This window comes from Geotrypetes seraphini, chromosome 8 (genome assembly GCF_902459505.1).
Source record: "Geotrypetes seraphini chromosome 8, aGeoSer1.1, whole genome shotgun sequence".
Classification (NCBI taxonomy): domain Eukaryota; kingdom Metazoa; phylum Chordata; class Amphibia; order Gymnophiona; family Dermophiidae; genus Geotrypetes; species Geotrypetes seraphini.
In genome coordinates this window covers 73,555,284-73,581,664 of record NC_047091.1, presented here as the reverse complement: position 1 = coordinate 73,581,664, position 26,381 = coordinate 73,555,284, and the positions used below count along the sequence as shown (strand labels likewise).

General features: G+C 47.2%; 1 protein-coding gene across 4 annotated transcripts in view; it reads left to right on the top strand.

Moving 5' to 3' along the window:
• The window catches only part of SF1 (splicing factor 1), a 240,617-nt gene that overhangs the window by 144,731 nt on the left and 69,505 nt on the right, over positions 1–26,381 (top strand). For all 4 annotated transcript variants that reach the window (XM_033953804.1, XM_033953803.1, XM_033953806.1 and 1 more), the window contains 2 exons: positions 4,888–5,071; positions 18,387–18,615. In XM_033953804.1, coding sequence (XP_033809695.1) covers positions 4,888–5,071; positions 18,387–18,615 — 413 coding nt within the window. The remainder of the gene's footprint in view (positions 1–4,887; positions 5,072–18,386; positions 18,616–26,381) is intronic.

Sequence of the window (26,381 nt, the reverse complement as noted above, 5' to 3'; positions counted from 1 at the left end):
ACATTTCAGACAAGTGGGACTGTTTATGTATTTGGGTAGAAGACCATCTTGCCACTCTGTGATGCACATTGCTGGGGTAGACAATGTCCAGACAGACTTTTCAGCTTCTGTGAGCTAGACAGACGTGAGTGGGGCCTAAATGATTCAGTGTTCAGTCTCATTGTGGATTGCAGGAGTAATGCCAAAGTCCTCTATAGGAGTAGCTTCTGCCATAAGTGCCCTGGATCAGTAGGATGGAATGTTGATACTCTTTGGGTTTTTGCCAGGTACTAATGGCATGGACTGGCCACTGTAAGAACTGGCTACTGGGCTTGATGGACCATTGGTCTGACCCAGTAAGGCTATTCTTATGTTCTTATAGTATGATTTGATAATGTCTCCGGATATGCAGAGTATTCGGCTTCTTCAATCACAGGTTGGTGGCATGCTCGATGGGATTGATTGTGTTGGTCCAGTCATCTATAATAATAAAATGCTAAGCGCACATGCGCACTCTTATCCCATGTTCCCTGAGTCCTGATCTGTCGGGATGTGGCCAGCAGAGTACGCATGCTCGCTAAGACGCATGAAAGGTGGTGCGGAGCGGAGGATGCCAGGAGCAGGGCTTCAAGACAAAAGGCGGAGCGGAGGATGCCAGGAGGAGGGCTTCGAGGCAAGGCAGCTGTCGGCGCCTGCAGGCCGCCACAGCTGTCGACGGAGTGCAGACGGTTTGAGCTCGGAGCCACTGGCGATCACCATGGTGGTAACTCCCCCCTCCTGCCCTCTCTCTGTCTGCTGAAAAAAAAATCGCTGTCACATAGGGGGAAAAGGGCACTTACGGTTGCGGCAGGGATTGGCGGGGCTTCTTTCTCCCTCCTCCCAAACAACAACAAAAACTACTGATACCCGCAGCTGTGATCCCCCCCCCCCCCCAAAGTAAACTCCCTTGGAGCAAGATTGGACACCCAAAAAAAAGAGTGGAGGGGGAGATCACTCCCAACTGTCCTAGGATCTAAGCCAGTGGTCTCAAACTCGTGGCCCAGGGGCCACATGCGGCCCACCAGGTACTATTTTGCAGCCTGCAGCCTGTACTAGTACTGTCTGTACTAGTGCTGCCCGCTCTTTGCAACATCCTCCGGCTTCCCCACTGGCCTCCCGTTCTTACCTTCAAATAATTACCGAAGCCTGCAGAGAGGATTGCCAGTGCTGTAGCGATCCTTGCAGGCTGCCGTCATCCTCAGCAGCATGTTCCCTCTGCCGCGATCCTGCCCCTGATGTCAGAGGAGGGGCGGGACTGTGGCAGAGGGAATGTGCTGCGGAGGCCGATGGCAGCCTGCAAGAAACACTACAGCACCAGCGATCCTCTCTGCAGGCTGCGGTAATTAGCTGAAACTAAGACCGGGAGGCCAGGGGGGAAGCTGGAGGATGCTGCAAAGAAGGGGGGAACATGCAGGCCTTCGGGGGGGGGGAGATTTATAAACTTTATAGTTTTACCTCATGCAAAATTGTCATTTCTTTAATAAGACATGAACTATTTTTTTCTGCGGCCCTCCAAGTACCTTCAAATCCAAAATATAGCCCTGCAAAGGCTTTGAGTTTGAGACCACTGATCTAAGCAAAGGGCCAAGAAAGAGTTAAAAAAAAAAAAAAAAAAGAGAGACAGATACAAAGAAAGACAGACAGTGGGAGAGAGAAAGAAAGGAAAAAGAACACAGGGGCAGGGAGAGAGACAGACAGACAAAGGAGGACAGGGAGAGAGACAGAAAAAAAGACAGACAGAGGGAGGGAGAGAGACAGAAAGAAAGAAGACAGACAGACAAGATAATACTCTTCAGTACAGGAAATCTTAAAACTTTATATAGTATCTATAATAATAAAATGCTAAGCGCGCATGCGCACTCTTACCGCGTGTTCCCTGAGATCTGATCTGTCAGGCTGTGGCAGTAGGAGTGCGCATGCGCGCCAGACAAGCCTCCCTTCTGTTCACCTTGCGTCACTGCGACGAAGGCAGCAATCGTGAGGATAGCCGCCGTCTAGGGAGCACCAAAGAATTAGACCTGAGGAGGCAAAGCAGGATTATCTTCACACTCTGCTCCTAGCAGCAGAGCTCAGATCCAGAAGGCGACAACCGTGTAGCCCTGCACTGCAAAGTGAATAGTAAGGAAGCAGAGGGGGACAACATCAGGCCATGCTGGGAGACGGCGGGCCATGGGACCCCCCCCCCTTGGAGCCATAGGTCGCAGGACCTAGTAGATGATGTGTCGTACACGCTTTAATCTGGCCCTGTCTGAAAATAGCTCTGCTTTGACTCTCCAGTAGGCCGGAGGAGGGTGTTTTACCTACGGATGTGTTTTGGGGAGAGGCTTCTGTTTGGGAGTGAAACAATACCGGACATTATGGGGGGTGGGGGAGGGAAGTGGAGGAATGCCAGCAGACTCGAGTATAAACTTAAGATTTAAATTTTGGCCCCTTTTTTTGCCTTTTGGGCAGGGGGGAGGTAAAACAAAGGGAGAAGGGCTGCTGTTTGGATAAGGGGAGCAGTGAAGGGGTGGTGGTGGACACAGGGAAGGGAGAATGGACGGGGAGCAGCCAAGGGGTGGTGGTGGACAGCCGAGGAAAAAGAAAGACATAAAGAAAGAAATACAGAATGCGGTTAAGGAGAGAGAGAGAAAGAAATAAAGACAGACACACACACATATATTCTATAACCCGTTAATGTAACGGGCTATAAGACTAGTTATAAAATATCAGCTCCTTTTAGGCTTTCAGCCTGTCCCTTGATAGGCAACACTTGAGGTACAAGGGTTGCCTGGTGCAGATAACACAAACTGTGTTGTGCTTAGGAAGGCATCCAGTTCCCTGGTGTATGTTGTGTTTTGAAAGACTTGAGATTGCGTGGTCAGAGGTTGCCATCCTCTTGGAAGTCTGTGTCGGCAATTTTTTGGGGGTGAATTTGACCAGGGCTTTGTCCTGAATTCTCTCAAGTTTCTCTCCTTAGGGGAGGAGCAAATTCTTGGTGAGAACTGGCAGCAGCCATTCAGGGAGCAGCTCAGGGCTGGGCAGGAATGCAAAAAGCTCACTCCTGCCTGGTACACTGTTGGGCCGTGAGAACACAAGCAGCCATTCAGGGAGGGAGGGACTCAGTGCAGAAAGCACACCACTGGACCACCAGGGATTCAAAAAGCCAAAAAGGTACACGGGGGTAGGTGGGATGGAGGTAAAAAAATTGTTAGTCAGCCAGAACAGGAGATGGGAGGGATCCTTCCTGTCCCGGCCTACCAGGTAACATACAGCAGGCTGGCAGAGGCCTGCAACAAGTCCGGGAGGGAGGAAGGTGGGCAATGACCCAAATATAAAATGAGACCACCATTTTTGGACCATTTTTTTGTCCCAAAAATCTAGTCTTATATTCGAGTATATACAGTAATCCAAGTGGTTTCATTGCCTGCTTTTCAGTGGTTATCCAGGGAGGATAGATCATATGCTGTGCTAATTAGATGTTTGGAGAGTCTTGCTGACGTTTCAACAGGGAATCATTGTGGCTTACAGCAAGAGGATTACATTTAAAGTGAGAAGAATGTGAGATTAATTAAGAGAGGGGGAAAGTTGAGTCTATTGGGGGAAGAGATATGTTTTTAGTCTTTTCCTGAACTGGCAGTGTGTAGGTAGTTGTTGCAGATAAGCAGGTAGACTGTTCTAGATTTGGGGGTCCTAGGAACCCATAGGTGGAGTTGAACATCCTCTTCTTCCGTACTCCATGTCTTGTCAGGGGCAGCTCATTGGATCAAAGTGGCTGTTTGAGACTGCTTATTTCTTGGTCAATAAAGTGTTCTAGCAGGCCTTTGCACCCATTCAACTAGGGCCCAGGCTGAGGCCCAAGATGTCTCTTTGGAGGATATTTGTCATACAGTGATTTGGTGCTTTCTTCACTCCTTTGTGAAGCATTACAAGTTGAATCTATGGACCAAATGTGATAGCACCTTTAGTATGGTATTGTCAAGAGAGACTTGTTTGCCTTCCACCCAGATGTATGAGCTTTGGTGCAACCCACTGATATGGACTTGTCTTACTGGACAATAAGAAAAGGGACATTTATTATGTTTTGGTTTTCCTTTAGTTTGGCTAGACTAGCCCACCTTCCCACCCTGGAATACTGGGGCTTGGGGCATACCCTACAGATTTTGGGCAATGGTGATTCCATGCCATAGTTTTCTCTGCAGTGTTTCTAATTTAGTCTGCCTTATTGTGGTTTTGATTATCTACAGAGGTTTGGAGAATCCTTTCAGATTGTCTGTTTTATGGGCTTTGTTAGTGTATGCTGACTAGCTTCATGCTGCACCTGCTGATCTATGTCAATGGAAACTGTCTTTTTCTACCTTTTTATCTACTATTCAATAGTTATAACCCACTGGTGTGGATTGATCTATCCAAACTTGAGGAAATAACCAGATAGAACAAATGTCACTTTTCTTGTGGGTGCATATCCCTTGCTTCTCCATGGACAGCAGAGGAATGCAGCTGTCATAATCTACCTACCAACAGCTCTGGCTGTTTAACCAGAAGTTATCAACTGAGGGCATAAAGGTGGACTGATGGTGCAGAAACCTTTGCACGTACTTGGGAGAGCAGCACACACATTTAAAGTGGGAGCTGCAAGGATGTTGCCCATTTTGTGTGGCTGCAAATTCCTGCTGTCCACAGAACACTTATAGTAAGGATTTTGTTTTATTTACCAATTTACTCTGTTGTATATATCAGGATATAAGACAAAGGAGAGTACATTCGCCTACTGGCAAAAACATGCCTCCTACTTTTTTTCTGTTGTACATATACAAGTTTAATGTCCTGTAATTCTAGTATTTTGAGGAGCTTCTGTAGAAGCTAAACCTTTCCCTCTTGCTCCCTCAGGCCTGGTGAGCCACAGTCTGCTCAGGATAAGGCACGCATGGATAAAGAGTACCTTTCTCTCATGGCTGAACTGGGAGAAGCTCCTGTACCTGTATCAATGGGCTCCTCATCTATGCCCACCAACTCAACTCTTCAGGGTGGACCGAGACCATCAGGGGGCCCAGGAAGCAACCAACTTCCTCCGGTGAGTGTTTCCTTTTCCAGCATTGTGTGTAGGCTTAGTCACTATCAGAAAGACATTCATTAGTTTTATCTTCCCATTCCCCCCTCCTTTTTATTTTTATAAAATGTATCCCATCCATTTCCCTTTTGTAGCATGTATAGTCGGTTATAGCCTGTAATTTGTGTTGTCATTTGCTCTTTTTTACTTACATTTTAAATTTTCTACAATGTACACCACTTAAACCTGAAATTTGAAACTGTACATCAATTAAAATCACACAATTAATTGCAATTAAAATTCGTAATAATATGATTAATCACATTAAACGCCCACTCACATTTCCTCTTTTATATAGTGCAATTTCTAGTGCAACAGACACGCCATTCCTGAACATATAGGTAGTCAATCCCTTCTCGTGAGAATTCTTGTAGGGAGCTTCATTAGCATTCTTTTGTTCGTCTCCCATCTTTCTGGGCTGTCCTGCAATTTCTCAATTCTCTCTCTACAAGCAAGATGGTATGAGCTTGTCTTTCCTCCTTGCTTTTTTTAATTTAAATTTGGTCTTCTTTAGCATCTATCCAGACGGTACAGTTCACTGATGGGTAATAATAACTCACCATGACTAGCAGGTGGAAACTGAGACAAAACTTTGGCTGTAATACTAATAGCTGTGCTTCCCTCTAGTCCAGTGTGTCTCAAACTTTCTCGAGCCAAAGCACACTAAAGGTAGTGGCCATGGCTTGAGGCACCCAGAAGTGCGCGAATGTCGCCGTGATGACATCACGTCGACGTCCACACATGTGCAGAGGTGAAGATTCAGATGGCTGTCTCTTTCCTCTCAGATGCCCTCTATGACTTCTTGTGGATGTCTGCCAAATCCATAGCTGAGCGTCGGACCTTCTGACTTAGGGCGTGGTCAACGGATGCAGTGTCCATCATTAAATTTTCTTTTTCGGGGGTCCTTGTTGTTTGCCAGAGGTTTTGGACTAGTTAGTTCAAACTCTAACAGACTCTAAAGTGCCCTGCCTGCCTGAAGACAGTGCTTGCCAGGCTCTTCAAGGTGGCACTGCTCAGCGGAATCTGCGAGATTTCCGTAGGTACTGTCCTGAGCGTGGGACTGCTCCCTATCCGACCTCTGATTTTGCCAAGGGTCGTTTCTTTCAGTGAATGCAGTCCTGTCAGGAGGCTGAGAATCCTTCCCATCTGTTCTGCCGCTGTCCATCCTGCCCAATGACTCTATGCCCGCGCCCCCTCTGGTTCCGGTGGGTACTCGGCTGGAGGTGATTCAGGACAGTTCTGCTCTGCAGTTTGCCCATTCCCTGCCAGATCATTTTCTAGCTTCTCCTTGTCAGACACCTTGGAAGAAGCAGGTTTTTCGCCAGATCCTTAAAAGATTGCTAGATCTCAGAGCTGTGGTTCCAGTGCCCCCTCAGGTACTCGATTTACTTTGTGGTTCCCAAGAAAGAGGGTACTTTTCGGCCCATCTTCGATTTGAAGGGGGTCAACAGGGCTTTCAGAGTTCCATCTTTTCGCATGGAGACACTGCAGTTGGTGAGTCTGGCGGTTCAGCCAGGGGAGTATCTAACCTCTCTCGACCTGATAGAAGCCTACTTGCACTTTCCAATCCGGACCTCCCATCAGCACTTCCTTCGTTTTGCAATCTTGGGCCAGCATTTTCAGTTCTGTGTGCTCCCTTTTGGTCTGGAGGCATTCTGTTGCATCCTTTCATGGACGACTGATTGATTTGCGCAAAATCCTTCCAGAAAAGCACCCGGGTCACGGCTCGGGTGGTGGAATTCCTGCAGTCATTGGGATGGGTTGTCAACCTTGCCAAGAGCCGTTTGGCCCCCTCATAGCGCCTGGAGTATCTTGGGGTGATATTCGACACCTCCTTGGGGAAGGTCTTCCTCCCAGAGGCCTGGGTAAGCAAATTATACTCTCAAATTCGCCTGCTTATGGCATACCGGTGTCCTCGGGTGCAGAATTTCCTCCAAGTCTTGGGGTCAATGGTGGCTTCCCTCGACGTGGTGAGGTGGGCTTGGGACCACATGCGTCCTCTTCAGTATTCCGTACTTCGGAGGTAGTCACCCCAGACCCTCATTCTAGAGATCACCCTGTTCCTCTGAGGCGCTTGGCTAGCTCCAGTCTTCATTGGTGACTCCAGACCTCCCATCTAGTTCAAGGGACGAGTCTGGATCAGCCACAGTGGATGGTGCTTCTCACAGATGCCAGTCTTGGTTGGTAAGCTCTGTGTCTAGGTCACTCAGCTCAGGGCACCTGGTCCACGGAGGAAGCGTCCTGGTCGAGCAATGTTCTAGAAGCCAGAGCCATCTGTCTGGCGCTGTTAGCCTTCCACTCCTTCTTGTCAGGCAAATCGGTCCGGGTTCTGTCAGACATTGCCATGGCGGTGGCATATCTCACTCGTCAAGGAGGCACCAAGAGCACTCAGGCGGTGCAGAAGACAGCTCTGCTCATGCTCTGTAGAGTCACACCTTCAGGATATCTCGGCCTCCCACATAGCCGTAGTGGAGAATGTTCAAGTAGACTTCCTCAGTCATCAAATGTTAGATCCTGGAGAGTGGTGTCTAAGCCACATGGCCTTTGACTTCATAGTGCAGTCTTGGGGTCAGCCCTTAATGGACCCCCCCCCCCCCGCCCCGCTTCTTCAGTCATCGCAGAGATGGTCAGGCCAAGGGTCTGGATGCTTTGGTTGAACCTTGGCCAACGGAGGGGCTGTTGTATTTTTTACCTCCATGGCCATTAGTGGGCAGAGTTCTTCTCCGCATTGTTAGTCACCCGAGCCTGGTGGCTCCAGATTGGCCCCTACGTCCGTGGTATGTGGTTCTGGTGCGGCTTCTGGTGTTGGATCTTCTGACTCAGGGCCCCATTCTCTTGTTCAATCTGGCTCCCTTTTTTGGCTTACAGCTTGTCTCTTGAGGTAGAAAGGGGTATTCAGATAAAGTGATCTCCTCTCTCTTGGGGTCCCACTGACTTTCCACTTCGCGGGCTTATGTGTTGATTTGGCGAATATTTGAGAAGTGATGTACGACGCAGGGAGTGGTCTCTTCTCATGCTTCCCTGCCTAACATCTTAGAGTTCTTGCAGGATGGCCTGGACAGGGGCCTGGCTTGGTCTCTCTGGGTTCAGCTTGCGGCCCTTTCAACCTTTTTTGGGTTATTATGGGGTCAGCTTCAGACTGTCATTCCTGATGTCGTTCGCTTCTTGCGGGCGGCCAAGTTGCTCAATCCTCCCGTCTGTTCCTTCTTGGGTTTTGAATCTGGTCCTGACCGGGCTTGTGCGCCCCCCATTTGAGCTTTTGGGTGCCTGCACGTTGAAGGACCTTACTCTTAAGGTAGTCTTGGTGGCTATTACTTCTACCTGACGTGTTTCAGAGCTGCAGGCTCTCTTAAGAACATAAGAATTGTCGTTGCTGGGTCAGACCAGTGGTCCATCGTGCCCAGCAGTCTGTTCAACTGGTGGCCCTGAGGTCAAAGACCAGTGCCCTAACTGAGACTAGCCTTACCTGCGTACGTTCTGGTTCAGCAGGAACTTGTCTAACTTTGTCTTGAATCCCTGGAGAGCGTTTTCCCCTATAACAGCCTCCGGAAGAGCGTTCCAGTTTTCTACCACTCTGGGTGAAGAAGAACTTCCTTATGTTTGTACGGAATCTATCCCCTTTTAACTTTAGAGAGTGCCCTCTTGTTCTCTCTACCTTGGAGAGGGTGAACAACCTGTTTTTATCTACTAAGTCTATTCCCTTCATTATCTTGAATGTTTCGATCATGTCCCCTCTCAGTCTCCTCTTTTCAAGGGAGAAGAGGCCCAGTTTCTCTAATCTTTCACTATATGGCAACTCCTCCAGCCCCTTAACCATTTTAGTCTCTCTTCTTTGGACCCTTTCAAGTAGTACTGTGTCCTTCTTTATGTACGGCGACCAGTACTGGATGCAGTATTCCAGGTGAGGACGTACCATGGCCCGGTACAGCGGCATGATAACCTTCTCCGATCTGTTTGTGATCCCCTTCTTTATCATTCCTAGCATTTTGTGTGCCCTTTTCGCCGCAGATGGCTTCATTGACTTGTCGACCAGTACTCCCAAGTCTCTTTCCTGGGGGGTCTCTCCAAGTACTACACCGGATATCCTGTATTCGTGTATAAGATTTTTGTTACCGATGTGCATCACCGACACTTAAACATGCTATGTCGTGGCCCATTTCTCAACCGTGTTTATGTCCCATTGCAGATCTTCGCAATCCTCCTGCGTCTTCACTACTCTGAATAACTTCATATCGTCTGCAAATTTAAACACCTCACCTGTACCAATTTCTAGGTCGTTTATAAATATGTTGAAAAGCATGGGTCCAAGCACCGAACCCTGTGGCACTCCACTCATGACATTTTTCCAGTCCAAGTATTGTCCATTTACCCCCACTCTCTGTTTCCTATCCGCCAATCAGTTTTTAATCCACGTGAGTATTTCACCCTCTATTCCATGACTCGCAATTTTTCATAGTAGTTATTCATGTGGAACCTTGTTTAACGTCTTCTGAAAATCCAGATATACAGTGTTGACCGGGTCACCCTTGTCTATCTGCCTGTTTACTCCCTCGAAGAAGTGCAGCAAGTTCATCAAGCAAGATCTTCCTTTGCCGAAGCTGTGCTGGCTGGTCGTCATCAGATTGTGTCTGTCAAGGTGATCAGTGATGCAGTCCTTTATCAGCGCCTCTACCATCTTTCCCAGTACCAATGTCAGTCTCACCGGTCTGTAGTTTCCTGGATCTCCTCTCGATCCTTTCTTGAAGATCGACATAACAATCATCACTTTCCAGTCTTCCGGAATCCTTCCCGATTAGATCGACAGATTGGCTATTGGTTGAATCAGTTCAGTTATAGCCCCTTCCAGTTATTTGATTATCCTCAGCGAGAACTCTGAACAGGTGGCGAGTAACTAACAAATCTCTCAAGAACTGCAAAGAAATTGCACATTTCACCATCAAATCTCACAAGGGTTGGGTGATGCTATTCCTCTCGTTTTCGAACAGGGAGGGTGGAAGCAGTCACAAAGAATTGTATTCTGCCATACATGTTCATGCTGTTTTGCAAAGTAAACAAATATATAATTTAAATATAAAGTATGCTCGGTATATATATATATATAAATAAATAAATATATGTTTAGCATTTTTATTGTTGGTAGATCATTTTGACTTGGTCATTTTAAAAGTAGCTCGCAAGTCAAGAAACCAGGGCACCCCTGGTTTTGATTGTAAGCACACTCAAGCAGGGACAGTCTCATTTGTGACTGTACAGCGCCGCATAAGTCTGGTAGTGCTCTAAAAATAATTAGTAGTAGTAGTAGGACTAAGGCAAAAAGATCTTTATCCCAGGACAAGCAGGCAGCATATTCTCAACAGTGAGTGACATCACCAACGGAGCCCCGCAGCAGACAGCCTCGAAAGCAGACTTGCTTTGTAAGAGCTTCCGAGTACTGCACTGCGCATGCACGAGTGCCTTCCCGCCCAAGTTAGGGTGCACGTCTCCTGTGAGGAACCTCAGTTCAAAGTTTTCCACGGAGCCGAGAAGTCGTCTTCTTTTAGCTCTGCAGCCTTCGTTGACTTCTCTCACCGCGGCTTTTGTTATTTTAGTAGTCGCTGTGCTCACGTTTCATTGTTCCTTTCTTTCTTATACAATAATTTTTTTTTTTTTAACTTTTATTTTTTTTCTTTTTCTTCCGGCAGCGGCCTTACGGCCTAGGCCTTGGCCACTTACCTCGTTCAGTACGTCGGTCTTCAGTCTTTCTATGTCCTGGCCTCTAACCGGGTTCAAAAAGTGTAGCCAGTGCAACAAGACCCTTTCAATCACCGATCCTCATAGTCGGTGTATTGTTTGTCTGGGTCCTGAACATTGTCCCGATGCTTGTTCGCGCTGTGCTACCCTCCAACTTCGGGCCCTTCTTTGATGCTGTGCCAAGCTCGTTCAACTTTTTGGCACGATGGACCAGCTGGCTGACAAGGTCTCGGCTTCGGGAACGGCCTCGACCTCTAAGTACTCGACCTCGTCTCCAGCTTCTGCCTCCACCAAGGCCTCGACCTCGAAGGCCTCAGTGGCAGCTCCTCTGAAGACCTCAACGGGTAAGTCTCCTGTCTCTCCTTCAGGTACTACTCCTAAGAAGCCTCCAGAGTCACAGGCATCCCAGGCCGTATCTGCCGGCCTACCTGCCTCGACTATACCTTCAGCTAAACATGCCTCTAAGCATCGGGAATACTCAACCTCGAGGTCGCCCTCCTTGGAGCGCACTGCTTCACCTTCGAGACCTGATCCTTTTGTCTCGGTGCCCATGTTCGAAGACATGTTAAAAGCCATTCTGACCACGCAGATTTCCTCGGTCATGGCTCAACTCCTCCCGTCCTCGACCCTGCTTCCTGTGAGCCAGCCTGATTGGCAGTCTGAGACCCCGGTGGAAGCTCCTAGAGGCAAGCCTTGGAAGTTTCACCGGTTCTCATCCAGTGACTCTTCACCTACTTCTCGGACACAGTCTCCTCCACCTCGACCAAAGCATCGCTCGAGGCATTTCGCTTCCAAGCTTCCTCAGGAGACAATCCTACAACAGAAACCCTCGCCTTCTCTGGATACTGAGACTTCTATGCCTCGTTTATCCAAGGCTACTGAGACATCTTCCAAATCTAAACATAAGACTCGCAAAGCTATTACACTGGCTGCTTCTCTTCGAAGTCCATCAAGGTCGAGGACTCCTCCATCGAGACCGCCTCCGTGGGAGCCTTCTTCTCCTGCCTCGACCCAATCTGTTCCTCGAACCCCGGGAGCTTCACCATCGAGTGTTTTGAAGCGCAAACACTCAATGACTCCTCCTCACGCAGGTAGTGCAGCTTCCTCAATCACTGTGCGCCTAGACTCTGAGCCTCTTGTCTCAGTATTCCAAAGAGGCTTCTCCCTTCTACTCAGTAGTTCCTCAGTCTCGCACTCCTTCTCCGGAAAGTGCCTCGACCTCGAAGTCTGCCTCTTTTGCCAGGTTGGACAAGCTCTTCAACTGGATGTCCACTCTGATTCCAAGTATACACCTGAATACTTGGCTGAAATGGAGTTGCCTCATCCACCCAAGGAGACCTTGAGGCTTCCTATGACTCCAGTATTGAAGCAAACTTTCTTAAGGAATATGGAAACTCCTTATTCCATCACAGTCATTCCATCCAAGCTGGAATCCAGGTATCGCACAGTACCTTGCAAAGGCTTCGAGAAATCTCAATTATCCCATCAGTCTTTTAAGGTGGAATTTTCTTTAAAGAAAGCTCATCCATCTAAACTTTATGCTGCGGTCCCTCCAGGTAGGGAGGGCCGTACCATGGACAAGATTATACCAGAATTCCATGATGGCTAACAGAATTCTCAATTATAACTACATTTTCATGGCTTATTTTAACAATTTCCTCAAAATACAGCCTAAATTCTACCCGGCTCTTGAGGATCAAAGTCTTCCAGAATTCAAATAGATCATCAGAACTCTGTCTCAACTTCTCTCTTCATGCTGCAAGCCACATACGATGCTTTTGAGTTCTCTTCTAGAGTTTCGTCCTTTGCAGTAGCCATGCGCCGTCTCGCCTGGCTCCGCATTGTTGATATGGATCCCAATCTGCAGGACCATCTAGCGAACTTGCCTTGCCAGGGAACTGAATTCTTTGATGATTCTATTGAAGCTGCTACAAAGCGCCTCTCTGAACATGAGCGCTCTTTTGCTTCCTTGATTTGGCCGAAGCCTAAGACTCCTGCTCGGCCATATAAGCAACCACCGCTTCGTTATCCCCCAAAAACGACACCAGCTTTCTCCAGGCCTCTGCCTAGAAGGCCTCTACAACAACAACGACAGCAGAAGGCTCAGACTCCTGCTGCGACTAAACCAGCTTAGTCTTTTTGACATTCCCAGTTTCAGCATGCCAACCTCCCTGCATCAAAATTCTCTTTTGCCCATAGGAGGTCACCAATTTTATCACCAGTGGGAGATGATCACCTCAGATCTCTGGGTTCTCACTATCCTTCGGGAGGGATACGCACTTCACTTTCTTCAGGTGCCTCCAGATCGCCCTTCAAGAGAGTGTCCTTCCAATTCGTCGCAACTTCTCCTTATTCTTCAGGAAGCTCAGGCTCTTCTTTGCCTTCGAGCTATCGAGGAGGTTCCTCTAAACCAACGGGACATGGGCTTTTATTCCCATTATTTTCTAGTCCCAAAGAAGACGGGGGATTTGCATCCCATTCTGGACCTCAGAGCCCCCAACAAATTTCGAGTCAAAGAGAAGTTTCGGATGCTATCTTTACCAACCTTATATTCCCTGATGGATCAGGGAGATTGGCTATGCTCTCTGGATCTCAAAGAGGCTTACACTCATATCCCGATTCATCCAGCCTCTCGCAAATAACTTTGATTCAGGATGGGGAATCTTCATCTACAATACAGATTTCTTCCTTTTGGACTCGCCTCATCCCCCAGAGTCTTCACGAAATGTCTGGTGGTGGTGGCTGCAGCCCTCTGTGCCCAGGATCTTCAAGTTTTTCCATACCTGGACGACTGGATTTTCAAGGCCCCCGCTCAGCGACCCAACAGACTATTATGTTCCTCCAAAGTCTGGAGTTTGAAGTCAACTCTCCAAAATCCCAGCTGACCCCATCTCAGTCTCTCCAGTTCATTTGGGCCATTCTAAACACTGTCCAGCTCAGAGCATTTCTACCTCCACCATGTCGGGATACCCTCATTTGCCTTTGCCATCAAGTGTCTCACCTCACATCAATTTCAGCAAGACAAATGATGGTTCTGCTCGGTCACATGGCTTCTACAGTTCACGTAACTCCTTTTGCCAGAGTTCACCTTCACATACCTCAGTGAACCCTGGCATCTCAGTGGCAACAAGCTACCAACCCGCTTTCTCAACAAATTACAGTAACTCCTTTGTTGAAGCAGTCTCTCCACTGGTGGATGCTCTCTTCCAATCTTTCCAGAGGTATGCTGTTCCACAATCTCCCTCATCAGAAAGTTCTCACAACATACTCGTCAACCTATGCATGGGGAGCCCATTTCGACGGACTCCGTACCCAAGGTCATTGGACTCCTGCAGACCGTCTTTGTCACATCAATCTGTTGGAACTCAGAGCGATTTTCAATGCTCTCAAAGCTTTTCAACACCTTCTTTACGACAACGTAGTCCTTGTCCGAACGGACAACCAAGTCGTCATGTACTTTGTCAACAAACAGGGAGGTACATGATCTCACTCTCTTTGGCAAGAAGCTCTGAAGTTGTGGGATTGGGCAATCCATCAGAACATCTTTCTCAGAGCTACATATATTCAAGGTCAGCACAACTGTCTGGCAGACAAATTGAGTCATCTTCTGCAACCTCACGAATGGACACTCAATTCCTTGCCTCTACGTCAGGTGTTGCTCAATGGGGGACCCCTCATATAGATCTCTTTGCGTCTCCCCTCAACAACAAGCTGCCTCAGTTCTGCTCTTGTATATACTCTCCCCAGCATCTCGATGCAGATTCTTTTCTATTGGATTGGACAGGTCACTTTCTCTATGCCTTCCCTCCATTCCCTCTGATTCTCAAGACTCTTGTCAAATTCAAGAAAGAACATGCCACCATGATTCTGATAGCTCCTCGGTGGCCCAGACAACCGTGGTACTCCCTTCTACTTCAACTCAGCACCAGGGAGCCTCTGCTTCTACCAGTTTTTCTCTCTCTGCTTACTCAGAGTCAAGGATCCTTGCTACATCCCAACTTGCAGTCTCTACACTTAACAGCTTGGTACCTTTCAACCTAACAGACTCTATAAAGTTCTCTGTCTGTACAAGATATTTTGGTAGGTTCCAGAAAGCTGTCCACTCAGCAGTGTTACGGCCAGAAATGGACTAGATTTTCTGCTTGGTGTTCCACTCACCATATGGAGCCAATGTCTACCTCCTTGGCTTCTGTTTTGGATTATTTACTTCACTTATTGCAATCAGGACTTCAGTCTACTTTTATCCGAGTCCATAGCAGTGCAATTGCAGCTTTTCATCAACCTCTTGATGGGAAACCTTTGTCTGCACATCCTGTGGTTTCCCACTTTATGAAAGGACTTTTTAATGTTCATCCACCACTTTAATCACCCCCAGTGGTCTGGGATCTCAATGTTGTCTTGGCTGAATTGATGAAGCCTCCATTTGAACCAATTGATCAGGCTCATCTCAAGTACCTTACTTGGAAAGTAGTTTTCCTGATTGCCCTCACGTCTGCTCGAAGGGTCAGTGAGTTACAAGCTTTGGTTACGGATCCACCTTTCACAGTTTTCCATCATGACAAGATGGTCCTCTGTACTCATCCAAAATTCTTGCCTAAAGTTGTTTCAGAATTTCACATCAATCAATCTATTGTTCTTCCAGTATTTTTTTCCAAAGCCTCATTCTCACCCTGGAGAAGTGGCTCTCCATACTTTGGACTGCAAGCGTGCCTTGGCTTTCTACTTGCAATGCACTCAACCTCACAGGACAGCCCCACAACTTTTCATCTCCTTCGATACAAATAAGTTGGGGCATCCTATCTCGAAGCGAACCATCTCCAACTGGATGGCTGCTTGCATCTCTTTCTGCTATGCTCAGACTGGTCTCCCTCTGCAGGGTCGAGTCACGGGCCACAGAGTTAGAGCTATGGTGGCGTCTGTAGCTTTTTTCAGATCAACTCCTATTGAGGAAATCTGCAAGGCTGCCACTTGGTCCTCGGTTCATACATTCACCTCTCATTACTGTCTGGATTCTTTCTCCAGAAGGGATGGCCATTTTGGCCAATCTGTTTTGTAAAATCTTTTTTCTTAACTTGCCAACTCTCCCTCCATCCCATTATGCTTAGCTTGGAGGTCACCCACTGTTGAGAATATGCTGCCTGCTTGTCCTGGGATAAAGCACAGTTACTTATCGTAACAGTTGTTATCCAGGGACAGCAGGCAGATATTCTCACAACCCACCCTCCTCCCCTGGTTGGCTTCTTAGCTAGGTATCTAAACTGAGGTTCCTCACAGGAGACGCGCGCCCTAACTCGGGCGGGAAGGCACTTGCGCATGCGCAGTGCAGCACTCAGAAGCTCTTACAAAGATCTTCAAGCAAGTCTGCTTTTGAGGCTGTCCGCTGCAGGGCTCCATCGGTGATGTCACCCACTGTTGAGAATATCTGCCTGCTGTCCCTGGATAACAACTGTTACGGTAAGTAACTGTGCTGTCATGTGCAACTAATACAAAACAGCAATAAAATTAATCACACCATGTAACTCGCTTAAATCAGCATATTGGTTACCAATCACACACAGACTTACTTTAAGAATCTTACTTTCATAAGGCACATTATCTTCCCTTTCTAAACTGCTTACTCATCCCATGCGTCAATTTACGCATCTTACGATCTTCACTGCAGAACCTTATTTAATGTTTACCTAGCACCTTTATGTTATTTATTACATAGTTTACAAGTAAAATTTTATGTGTACGCAGATGACATTTCAATACTTATCCCTTTAACCAAATTCACTTCAGAAGTGTTAAATTACATAGCCTTTATTCATACACAAGTGGAAACTTGGTCATCTACATTTATATTGAAATTAAATCCGGGTAAATCAAAATTCTTTCTAGCTAGTCCTAATGAAAAAATTACTGAAACAACTCTACTTTTAAACGGTCAATCTTATTCGATATCCCCTACGCTGAAAATTTTAGGGGTTATTTTAGATCGGTCTTTATCTTTTAAGGCCCATACAGATTCACTGGTTAAGAGATGTTTTATTGTCCTCTAGAAGCTATTAGGAAATATTTTGATTTTATATCATTTAAAATTCTGGTCCAATCTTCAGTCCTGTCAATATTGGATTATTGTAATGTTATTTATCTGGGATCGTATAAAATAACCACTAGCCGACTAAAAATCATACAAAATACAGCTTTTCGTTTGATTTTTAATTTGAAAAACCACGATCATATCAGTGTATATTATCAAAAGCTTCACTGGTTACCGTTTGAGGCTAGAATATTATTTAAATGTGGATGCATTTGTTTTAAAGTTCTATTTGGTTTAGCACCGGCTTACGTCGTTTCTCATTTTAATTTTTTTTTTATTTTTAAGAAAAATATTCGTAGATCTGGTTGGTTTTATTTTCCTTCAGCAAATGCATGTCGTTACAAATTTTGGATAGGACCATATCATTCCAAGCAGGATTAATGAATTCATGTTTGAATCTTCTTATTTTTCCATTTCTTACCTACAACCAATTTTGAAAAGATCTTAAAACCCACTTATTTAAACAATATAATATACATTATTGACTTTTTATTATTATCATGTTGTCATAAGGTACTTTCATCAGTTTTAATGCTTGTATTTATTACTTAGAATTTTATTATGTAGGATGTTATTTTTTATTATATTGTATGCTGAGTACCATTATTACTATGTTTTCTGCTTTTGATGCTTGTATAGCATTGTTCAGAAATTCATCTGTTTACATCTGATTGTACTGTATTCCACTTGTTTCTCTGGTTGACCTCAATAATGAAAATGATTTAAAAAAATTGTGTGCTGAGTACCTAATTATGCAAACTGTTATGAACTAACTGCTGGTTAAGTGGTATATAAAAATAAATTATTTATTATTATAATGCCAAATAGACAAATTACATATGACACCACATGCTCCACCATTTTTTCAGTCACTGCCTTATCACTCTACAATACTCTGCCCCCAAATCTATATCTCCCTTCCTACTGTATTGACCTTTATTGTTTTTCTCTCCTGTTGTAAATTTGTATTTCTCCCCCTAGCCCTCATGTTTCAATATGTCATTTAAGACTTCTTGTTGTCTAATTATGTCCTTCCAAGATTTTATTAGTTTATGATTCTGTACATCACTTAGACAACTTTTTAAGTGGTATATCAAATTTTAAATAAAACTTGAGAAAATTTGTGAAAACATATATCTCGAACCTCACTTAATAAATTTAAAACAGCACTAAAGGCTTTTCTGTTTAATGATGTGTTTGATTAATCTTCTGGTTTAGGAAAATTCTATGTATCCTGAACCCACTAATACAGTTGTCGGCTATCTGTGCTATTAGTTGTCCCCCCCTCCCCTTCCTGTCTCTCTCGCACTTTACTATTAAATATTGTATTTCTTGCTTCTCCCTTTCTTTGGTCCCACTATGTTATGCATTATATCACAAGCTTACATTAAACTTGGAATGTGGTATTATGCTTGGAAGGAAGCTTTAAATAATCTTATTTTTTTCTTTCCTCCTCCCCCCCCTTAGGCTCGTGTCCCATGGATGAGCTCAAGCCCTTCAGATAATCGGGCCTATCATAGCATGCATGGTGGTGGACCAAATGGCCCTGGGGCCCCACATAATTTTACTCATGCCATGCCTAATATGGGTGGACATCATATGTCCCATAATCCCAGTGGGCCACCTCCACCTTGGATGCAGCCGCCACCTCCTCCAATGAATCAAGGCCCACACCCTCCTGGCCCTCTTCCAATGGGTAAGTAGTGGTGGTGGTGGTTTACAGAGAAGCATTTGTCTCTAGAATATTTGTTGCAAACTACTGTTTGCATGCTAGATTTAACATGTCTGAGGAAACTACTGCTGTGGCAAATGAGCTGAAATGCTATTCTTATGTTTTATATAAACGAGTAAGGTCTTCATTTTCTACTATATTTTTTTTTTCATTAGATCAGAAAAAATGTGTTACTTGATTTTTATTTAATCTAATGTAGTCTTAACTCTTTCTATACCCTTATGAAGATTAGAAAGAAATAAGTTTGTACCTAGAGGCCAACCAAAGTTTGGTTTTAGTTTCTAAACTGAAACCAGCCCGAAATTCCAATTTGGCTGGTGTGTGTTGTAAGACACTGAACTTCCCCCTCTTCTACCCAAATAAAACCCTATCCTTCCTGGATGTATGTTAGATCTGATGGTTTAGCAATTTAAATGGAGCAGGAGCAATCCCCAATCACTCCTGCCCCTGCTATTGCCTCTGGCAAAATGATTGCCGAGACCTTCAGTGGCAGTCTTGCAGCAGTCATTTTGAGATTGGAGCTGGCAGAGGCAGGAGCGACTGAATTGCTCCTGCCTAAGGAGCTCTAACAGGAAATGGCTTCACATGACCATGCTACAGCAGTCTCTTCATGCTGCTGCAATCTTGAAATACTCAAAACAGTCTCTGATTGGTATAGTCCCTCAATTAAACCTTCAGGTTTATTTCTTACTTGATATACCTCCCATTGGCATGACCATCTGAGCTGTTTGCGATCAATGTTAAAACAGATCAAAAGAAACAGAAGATCACATCATATACAGTAGTCAAATATATCTAAAAAATAAGATACAGGCAGTCCCTGTTTTATAAACATCTAACTTAATGTTGGACTCATACTTATAAACGGAGGTCTTTGTTCTACCTTCGGTGTTCCAAAGCGCCCTTGTCCCTCACTTCCGAGTTCCAACGCGTTCCTCTCCCTCCCTGTGTCCCAACATACCCCTCTCTCTCGCTCACTCTTCATTCTGTGCCCCAAGTACATGCCTCCCTCCTGCAGGTGTTTCCCTTCTGGACGGCTCCCTCTTCCTTCCAGCCAGTCGTTTCTCTGCACAAAGCCACAGGGAGCAGCTCTTATCCCAGGACAAGCAGGCAGCATATTCTTGACTGATGGGTGACGGCACCGACGGAGCCCCGGTACGGACACTTTTAGAGTGATTGCACTCTAAGAACTTGGAAAGTTCTAGAGACCGCACCGCGCTTGCGCGAGTGCCTTCCCGCCCGACCCCGACGCGCGGTCCCTCAGTTTCTTAGTTTCCGCGGAGCTAAGAAGTCGCATTTTCAACGGCTGTTGAAAATTTTTTTCATTCGCCTTCCCGCTCGCGTAAACTTTTTCGGGTTCTTTTGCCCTTCCTTTTTTCTTTCTTTTGTAAAAAAAAAAAAAAAAAAAATTTCTCTTATTTTTGTCAAGTTTTCTTGATTTGACCCGGCGGGGCCTACTGCCATCATCGAGGCCTCGGCCTTCGATTTGGCAGAAGCCGTTTTTCCGTTCATGCCCCCTCAGCCCGGGTTCAAGAAGTGCCAGCGGTGTGCACGGCCTATTTCCCTGACAGACCCGCACAACTGGTGCCTTCAGTGTCTGGGTCCGGAACATCAGGCCTCTACCTGCACCCGCTGTGCCACTTTGAAAAAGCGGACTCTCAAAAATCGAGAGATACAGCAGAGACTGCTTTTCGGCACCGACATGTCCGACCCCACGTCTTCGGCGCCGGTCTCGGTACCTGTTTCGTCGGCACCCACCTCATCGACGCCACGCGATACCGCGTCGGCGTCGCAGCATGCAGGTAAGCCGGCTAAGAAGCCTTCCCCGCTGGAACGTCCTCCGGTCTCCATTGCAGAGAGTCCAATCCTGCCGACCGTGAGGCGCCAGCGGAAGCGCTCCGCCCCTATTGAGGTGAGTCCCTCGACATCGGGCTCCTCATCTCCGGGGCGTCGAGCGGCACCGCAGGTACCGCAGAAGAAAAAAGCGGTACCGGTGCCCTCCCTTGATGATCGCATTGCGGCCATCTTGCAGGTGCAGCTGAAGGAACAGCTCAAACAACTCCTTCCAGCTCTCCTGACACCGAGCCCTCCGGTGTCGGTCCCCACTGAGCAACCGGTACCGATCGTGGAACAGTCTGTATTGTCACCATCCACTCCTTCGGTACCGGTACACTTGGCCTCATCGGCATCGATGCCTGTCCTCGCACCGGAGCCCAGGTCTCATCACCAATCGGTACAGACATCGGCTCCGGTGCGACCGATAACATCGCCCGGTACCGCGTCGGTGAGGTCGGGTAAGTCGGTACAGAAGTCCCGACACCGAGAACCATCCACCCCTGAGTCTCAGGACCGTGGTCCCCATGTTCGAGACCCTGATCTGTGGGGCGACTCTGAAGAACCTTTTCAGTCAGAAGGGGAGTGTTCATCAGAGGAAGACGAGCCTGTTCTGCAGGATATTTCCTCCAAACCTGATTCCACCTCTTTCTCTTCTTTTTTAAGAGATATGTGTGAATCTCTTTCCATTCCTTTGGAGGCTGAGTCTAAAAAGTCCAAAGCTTTTTTGGACGCTCTTGATTTTGACCAGCCTCCAAAGGAATTCTTAAAACTCCCTTTACATGACATTCTGAGGGAGACCTTTTACAAGAACTTGGAGACTCCTCTTACTGTCCCGGGAGCTCCCCGCAAATTGGATTCCCTATATAAAGTGATCCCTATCCCTGGGTTCGATAAACCACAGCTCCCTCATGAGTCTCTCCTTGTAGAATCCACCCTCAAGAAGTCCTTAGGAGCTAGTGTCTATGCCTCTGTTCCTCCTGGCAGAGAGGGAAAAGCCATGGACAAATTTGGTAAGCGACTTTACCAGAATGCGATGCTCGCTAATCGTTCTGGGAATTATGCTTTTCATTTTTCTTTTTACTTAAAGCATCTCCTTACCACCATGGCTTCCTTTGAGCAGTACCTTCCTGTGGGGAATCGTGAGGCTTTCCATCAATGCTCCTCGTCTCTCTTCCAACTCAGGAAATTCATGGTAAGATCTATATATGACACCTTTGAGCTTACCTCTAGAGCAACAGCCATGTCTATAGCCATGCGACGTTTGGCCTGGCTCAGAGTCTCCGAGCTTGATGTTAATCATCAAGACCGGTTGGCTAATGCCCCATGTTTAGGGGATGAGCTGTTCGGAGAATCTATGGACTCGACGACTCAGAAGCTCTCGGCTCATGAAACCCGCTGGGATACTCTTCTTAAGACCAAGAAGAAACCCCCACCTCCACGGCCATTTAGACAGCAATCGGCCTATCAGCGGCGTTTTGTGGCTCGCCCCTTGCAGCCGTCCACTCAGCAACCTCGGAGGCAGCGTCAACAACAGAGGCAAACACCTAGACCTCAGCAGCAACAACCAGCCAAGCAGCCTCCTCAGCAAAAATCGACTCAGCCCTTTTGACTTAGTCCTCGAGGGCATAGCCAGCGTTCACGCATCTCCTCTCCTCCCTCAACCGATAGGAGGACGACTCTCTTTCTTTCTCAGCCGGTGGGAAGTTATCACTTCGGACCAATGGGTCCTCAACATCATCCGCCACGGCTACTCTCTCAACTTTCACACCCTTCCAGGTCAAAGTCTACCAAAAGAGTCTGCTTTGCACACTCCTCAATCTGCCCTTCTTCTTCAGGAGGTTCAATCCCTCCTCCTTCTGAACGCCATAGAGGAAGTTCCTCTAGATCAAAGGGGGCAGGGATTCTACTCCCGTTATTTTCTAGTTCCCAAAAAAACAGGGGACCTCAGACCAATTCTAGACCTGCGAGACCTCAACAAATGCTTGGTCAAAGAAAAATTCAAGATGCTATCTTTAGCAACACTTTATCCTCTCCTCGATCACAACGACTGGCTATGCTCTCTCGATCTCAAAGAGGCCTACACTCACATTCCAATCAACCCGGTCTCCAGACAGTACCTTCGCTTCATGATCAATCACTGTCATTACCAATACAGAGTGCTCCCCTTCGGTCTTGCCTCCTCTCCAAGAGTGTTCACAAAGTGCCTGGTGGTGGTGGCAGCGTTCCTGCGCTCCCACCACCTTCAGGTTTTTCCCTACCTGGACGACTGGTTGATCAAGGCCATTTCATCCCAAGCTGTTCTTCTGGCCACCAACCAGACCATCTTTTTTCTACAACTTCTAGGGTTCGAAATCAATGTACCCAAGTCTCACCTTCTTCCTACACAGAGACTTCAATTCATTGGAGCGGTGCTGGACACTGTCCAGATGAGAGCCTTCTTACCAGACAACCGTCTTCACAACCTCCAATCGCTCTGTCAGCAGGTGCTGCCCCAGCACTCCTTTTCTGCAAAGCAGATGATGATTCTCTTGGGTCACATGGCCTCCACAGTTCATGTCACACCTCTGGCTTGTCTTCACCTGCGCACTCCTCAATGGACCCTGGCTCTACAATGGTCTCAGGCGACAGACTCTTGCTCACGACACATATCTGTGACATCGTCTCTTCGTCAGTCTCTACAATGGTGGTTGACATCCTCAAATCTCTCCAGAGGCCTTCTGTTCCATCTGCCTCCTCATCAACTGGTCATCACCACAGACGCCTCCCCTTATGCATGGGGAGCCCATTTGAACGAGTTTCAAACTCAAGGCGTTTGGACTCCTCAGGAAAAGAAGCATCACATCAATTTCCTGGAACTCAGGGCAATGTTCTATGCCCTCAAGGCCTTCCAACACCTTCTGTTTCCTCAAGTCCTTCTGCTCTGCACAGACAACCAGGTAGCCATGTACTACATCAACAAACAGGGTGGAACAGGCTCTCGCCTCTTATGCCAGGAAGCTCAGAGAATCTGGTCCTGGGCAACCACTCGCCGCTTATTCCTGAAGGCAATTTATATTCAAGGAGAACAGAATTACTTAGCGGACAAGCTCAGCAGAGTTCTCCAACCCCACGAATGGACACTCGACTCATCGACTCTACAGTCCATCTTTGCTCAATGGGGCACTCCTCAAGTGGACCTCTTTGCAGCTCCTCACAATCATCAGCTGCCCCACTTCTGCTCCAGACTTTACTCCCCCCACCGTCTAGCAGCGGATGCTTTTCTTCTGGATTGGTCCAATCTGTTCCTCTATGCTTTCCCTCCTCTACCTCTCATGCTTCGGACCTTGTTCAAGCTAAAGAGGGAACGGGCCACCATGATCCTGATTGCTCCACGGTGGCCCAGGCAGCATTGGTTCTCCCTTCTACTTCAACTCAGTTCCAGGGATCCATTTCTACTTCCACTGTTTCCCTCTCTGCTTACACAGAACCAGGAAACCCTTCTCCATCCCAACCTGCAGTCCTTACACCTGACAGCTTGGTATCTCTCGGGCTGACTTCAACTGATCTTGTTCTATCTCAGCCTGTTCGCTCCATTCTGGACGCCTCCAGGAAGCCAGCCACTCTACAATGTTACCATCAAAAGTGGACGAGGTTTTCTTCTTGGTGTCTCCTTCATCATCATGACCCCAAGTCACTTGCAGTGGAGACTCTTTTGGATTATCTGCTGTCTCTGTCTAACTCTGGTCTTAAATCTACTTCCGTCAGAGTCCATCTCAGTGCCATTACGGCCTTTCATGAGCCGGTCCAGGGGAAACTCCTTTCAGCTCATCCCCTAGTCACCAGATTCATGCGAGGTCTTTTCAATATGAAACCACCTCTCAGAGCACCTCCTGTGATCTGGGATCTGAACGTGGTTCTCTCCACCTTGATGAAGCCTCCATTTGAACCCTTGGCTACTGCCTCTTTCAAATTTCTCACTTGGAAGGTACTTTTTCTTATTGCTCTCACCTCTGCCAGGAGGGTCAGTGAGCTCCATGCACTGGTTTCTGACCCACCTTTCACAGTCTTTCATCATGACAAGGTGGTTCTACGTACACATCCAAAGTTTCTCCCTAAGGTTGTCTCTGAGTTCCATCTCAACCAATCTATTGTACTGCCTGTTTTTTTTCCCAAACCTCACTCCCATGCCGGAGAACAGGCTCTTCATACTTTGGACTGTAAGCGGGCTTTAGCTTACTATTTAGACCGTACTAAGCCCCACAGATCATCTCCCCAACTTTTTCTGTCCTTTGATCCGAATAAATTGGGACGTCCTGTGTCTAAGCGTACGCTATCTAATTGGCTTGCCGCTTGCATTTCATTCTGCTATGCTCAGTCGGGACTGACACTGGAAGGTTCCGTCACGGCCCATAGAGTAAGAGCTATGGCAGCATCTGTAGCTTTCCTCCGTTCCACGCCTATTGAGGAAATCTACAAAGCTGCTACGTGGTCCTCAGTCCATACTTTTACATCTCATTATTGTCTGGATGCTTTCTCCAGACGGGATGGACATTTCGGCCAATCTGTTTTACAAAATTTGTTTTCCTAATGGCCAACCTTCCCTCCATCCCTCTTTTAGTTAGCTTGGAGGTCACCCATCAGTCAAGAATATGCTGCCTGCTTGTCCTGGGATAAAGCACAGTTACTTACCGTAACAGGTGTTATCCAGGGACAGCAGGCAGATATTCTTGCATCCCACCCACCTCCCCGGGTTGGCTTCTTAGCTGGCTTATCTTAACTGAGGGACCGCGCGTCGGGGTCGGGCGGGAAGGCACTCGCGCATGCGCGGTGCGGTCTCTAGAACTTTCCAAGTTCTTAGAGTGCAATCACTCTAAAAGTGTCCGTACCGGGGCTCCGTCGGTGCCGTCACCCATCAGTCAAGAATATCTGCCTGCTGTCCCTGGATAACACCTGTTACGGTAAGTAACTGTGCTTTATGTGCGTCCCGTGTTTGAGCCAGATGCCTTCTCTCTGACGTTGGAGGAAGCTCCTCCGACATCAGAGAGAAGACTTTCAGCTCAGCCGCGGGACATGCGTATGAGCCGCTGCCGCAGCTTTGTGCAGAGAAATTATTGTGACTGGAAGGAAGAGGGAGCCGTCCAGAAGGAAAACACCTGCAGGAGGGAGGCATGTACTTGGGGCACAGAATGGAGGGGGAGGGAGAGAGAGGGGCATGTTGGGACACAGGGAGTCTCGGGGGGGCGGGTGAGAGGGCTTTACCCTCAACATCTTCCCCGGTGCGGCCCCACACAGCGGCGGTTTTGCCCACCTCTACTCCTCTCTTATCTAAACACCCGAGGGTCTCTTGGGATGAGGATTTTTTCCCAGAGGAGCACAAGGTGATTGATGAGGACCTGGACCCTTGGGGAGAATTCCAGGATCCTCTTGGGGGGGGCGGATTCCGCTGATGAGGGGTTCGAGCACCCACCCCAGGCGGCGAAGATGCGTCTGCGCATTTTTCAGCGGGAAGAGCTCCATGAATTAATCCTTCAGGTCTCCTCGGTTTTGCACTTTGAGGACCCCTAGTCAGAGCCCCCGCATACGGTGGACCCTTTGCTTAAGGGGATTCACTCTGCTTCCCGCTCTTTTCCTATACTTCAGGATATTTGGGACATCATGCTCGCACAGTGGCAGGTGCCAGAAGCTCCCTTTCGTTTTGTTCGCTCCATGGCCCGCCTGTATCCCATTCCTGAAGGTGATATGGACACTCTGAAGTCGCCTGTAGTGGATGTGGTGGTCTTGGCCATCTCTAAACAGCATACCGTGCCTGTTGAGGACAGTGCGGCCTTGAAGGACCCAGAGAAGCGTAAGTTGGAGTCCCTCCTTAACCAGAGTTTTGATATGACAGCTCTGATGGTCCAGGTGGCTATGTGTGG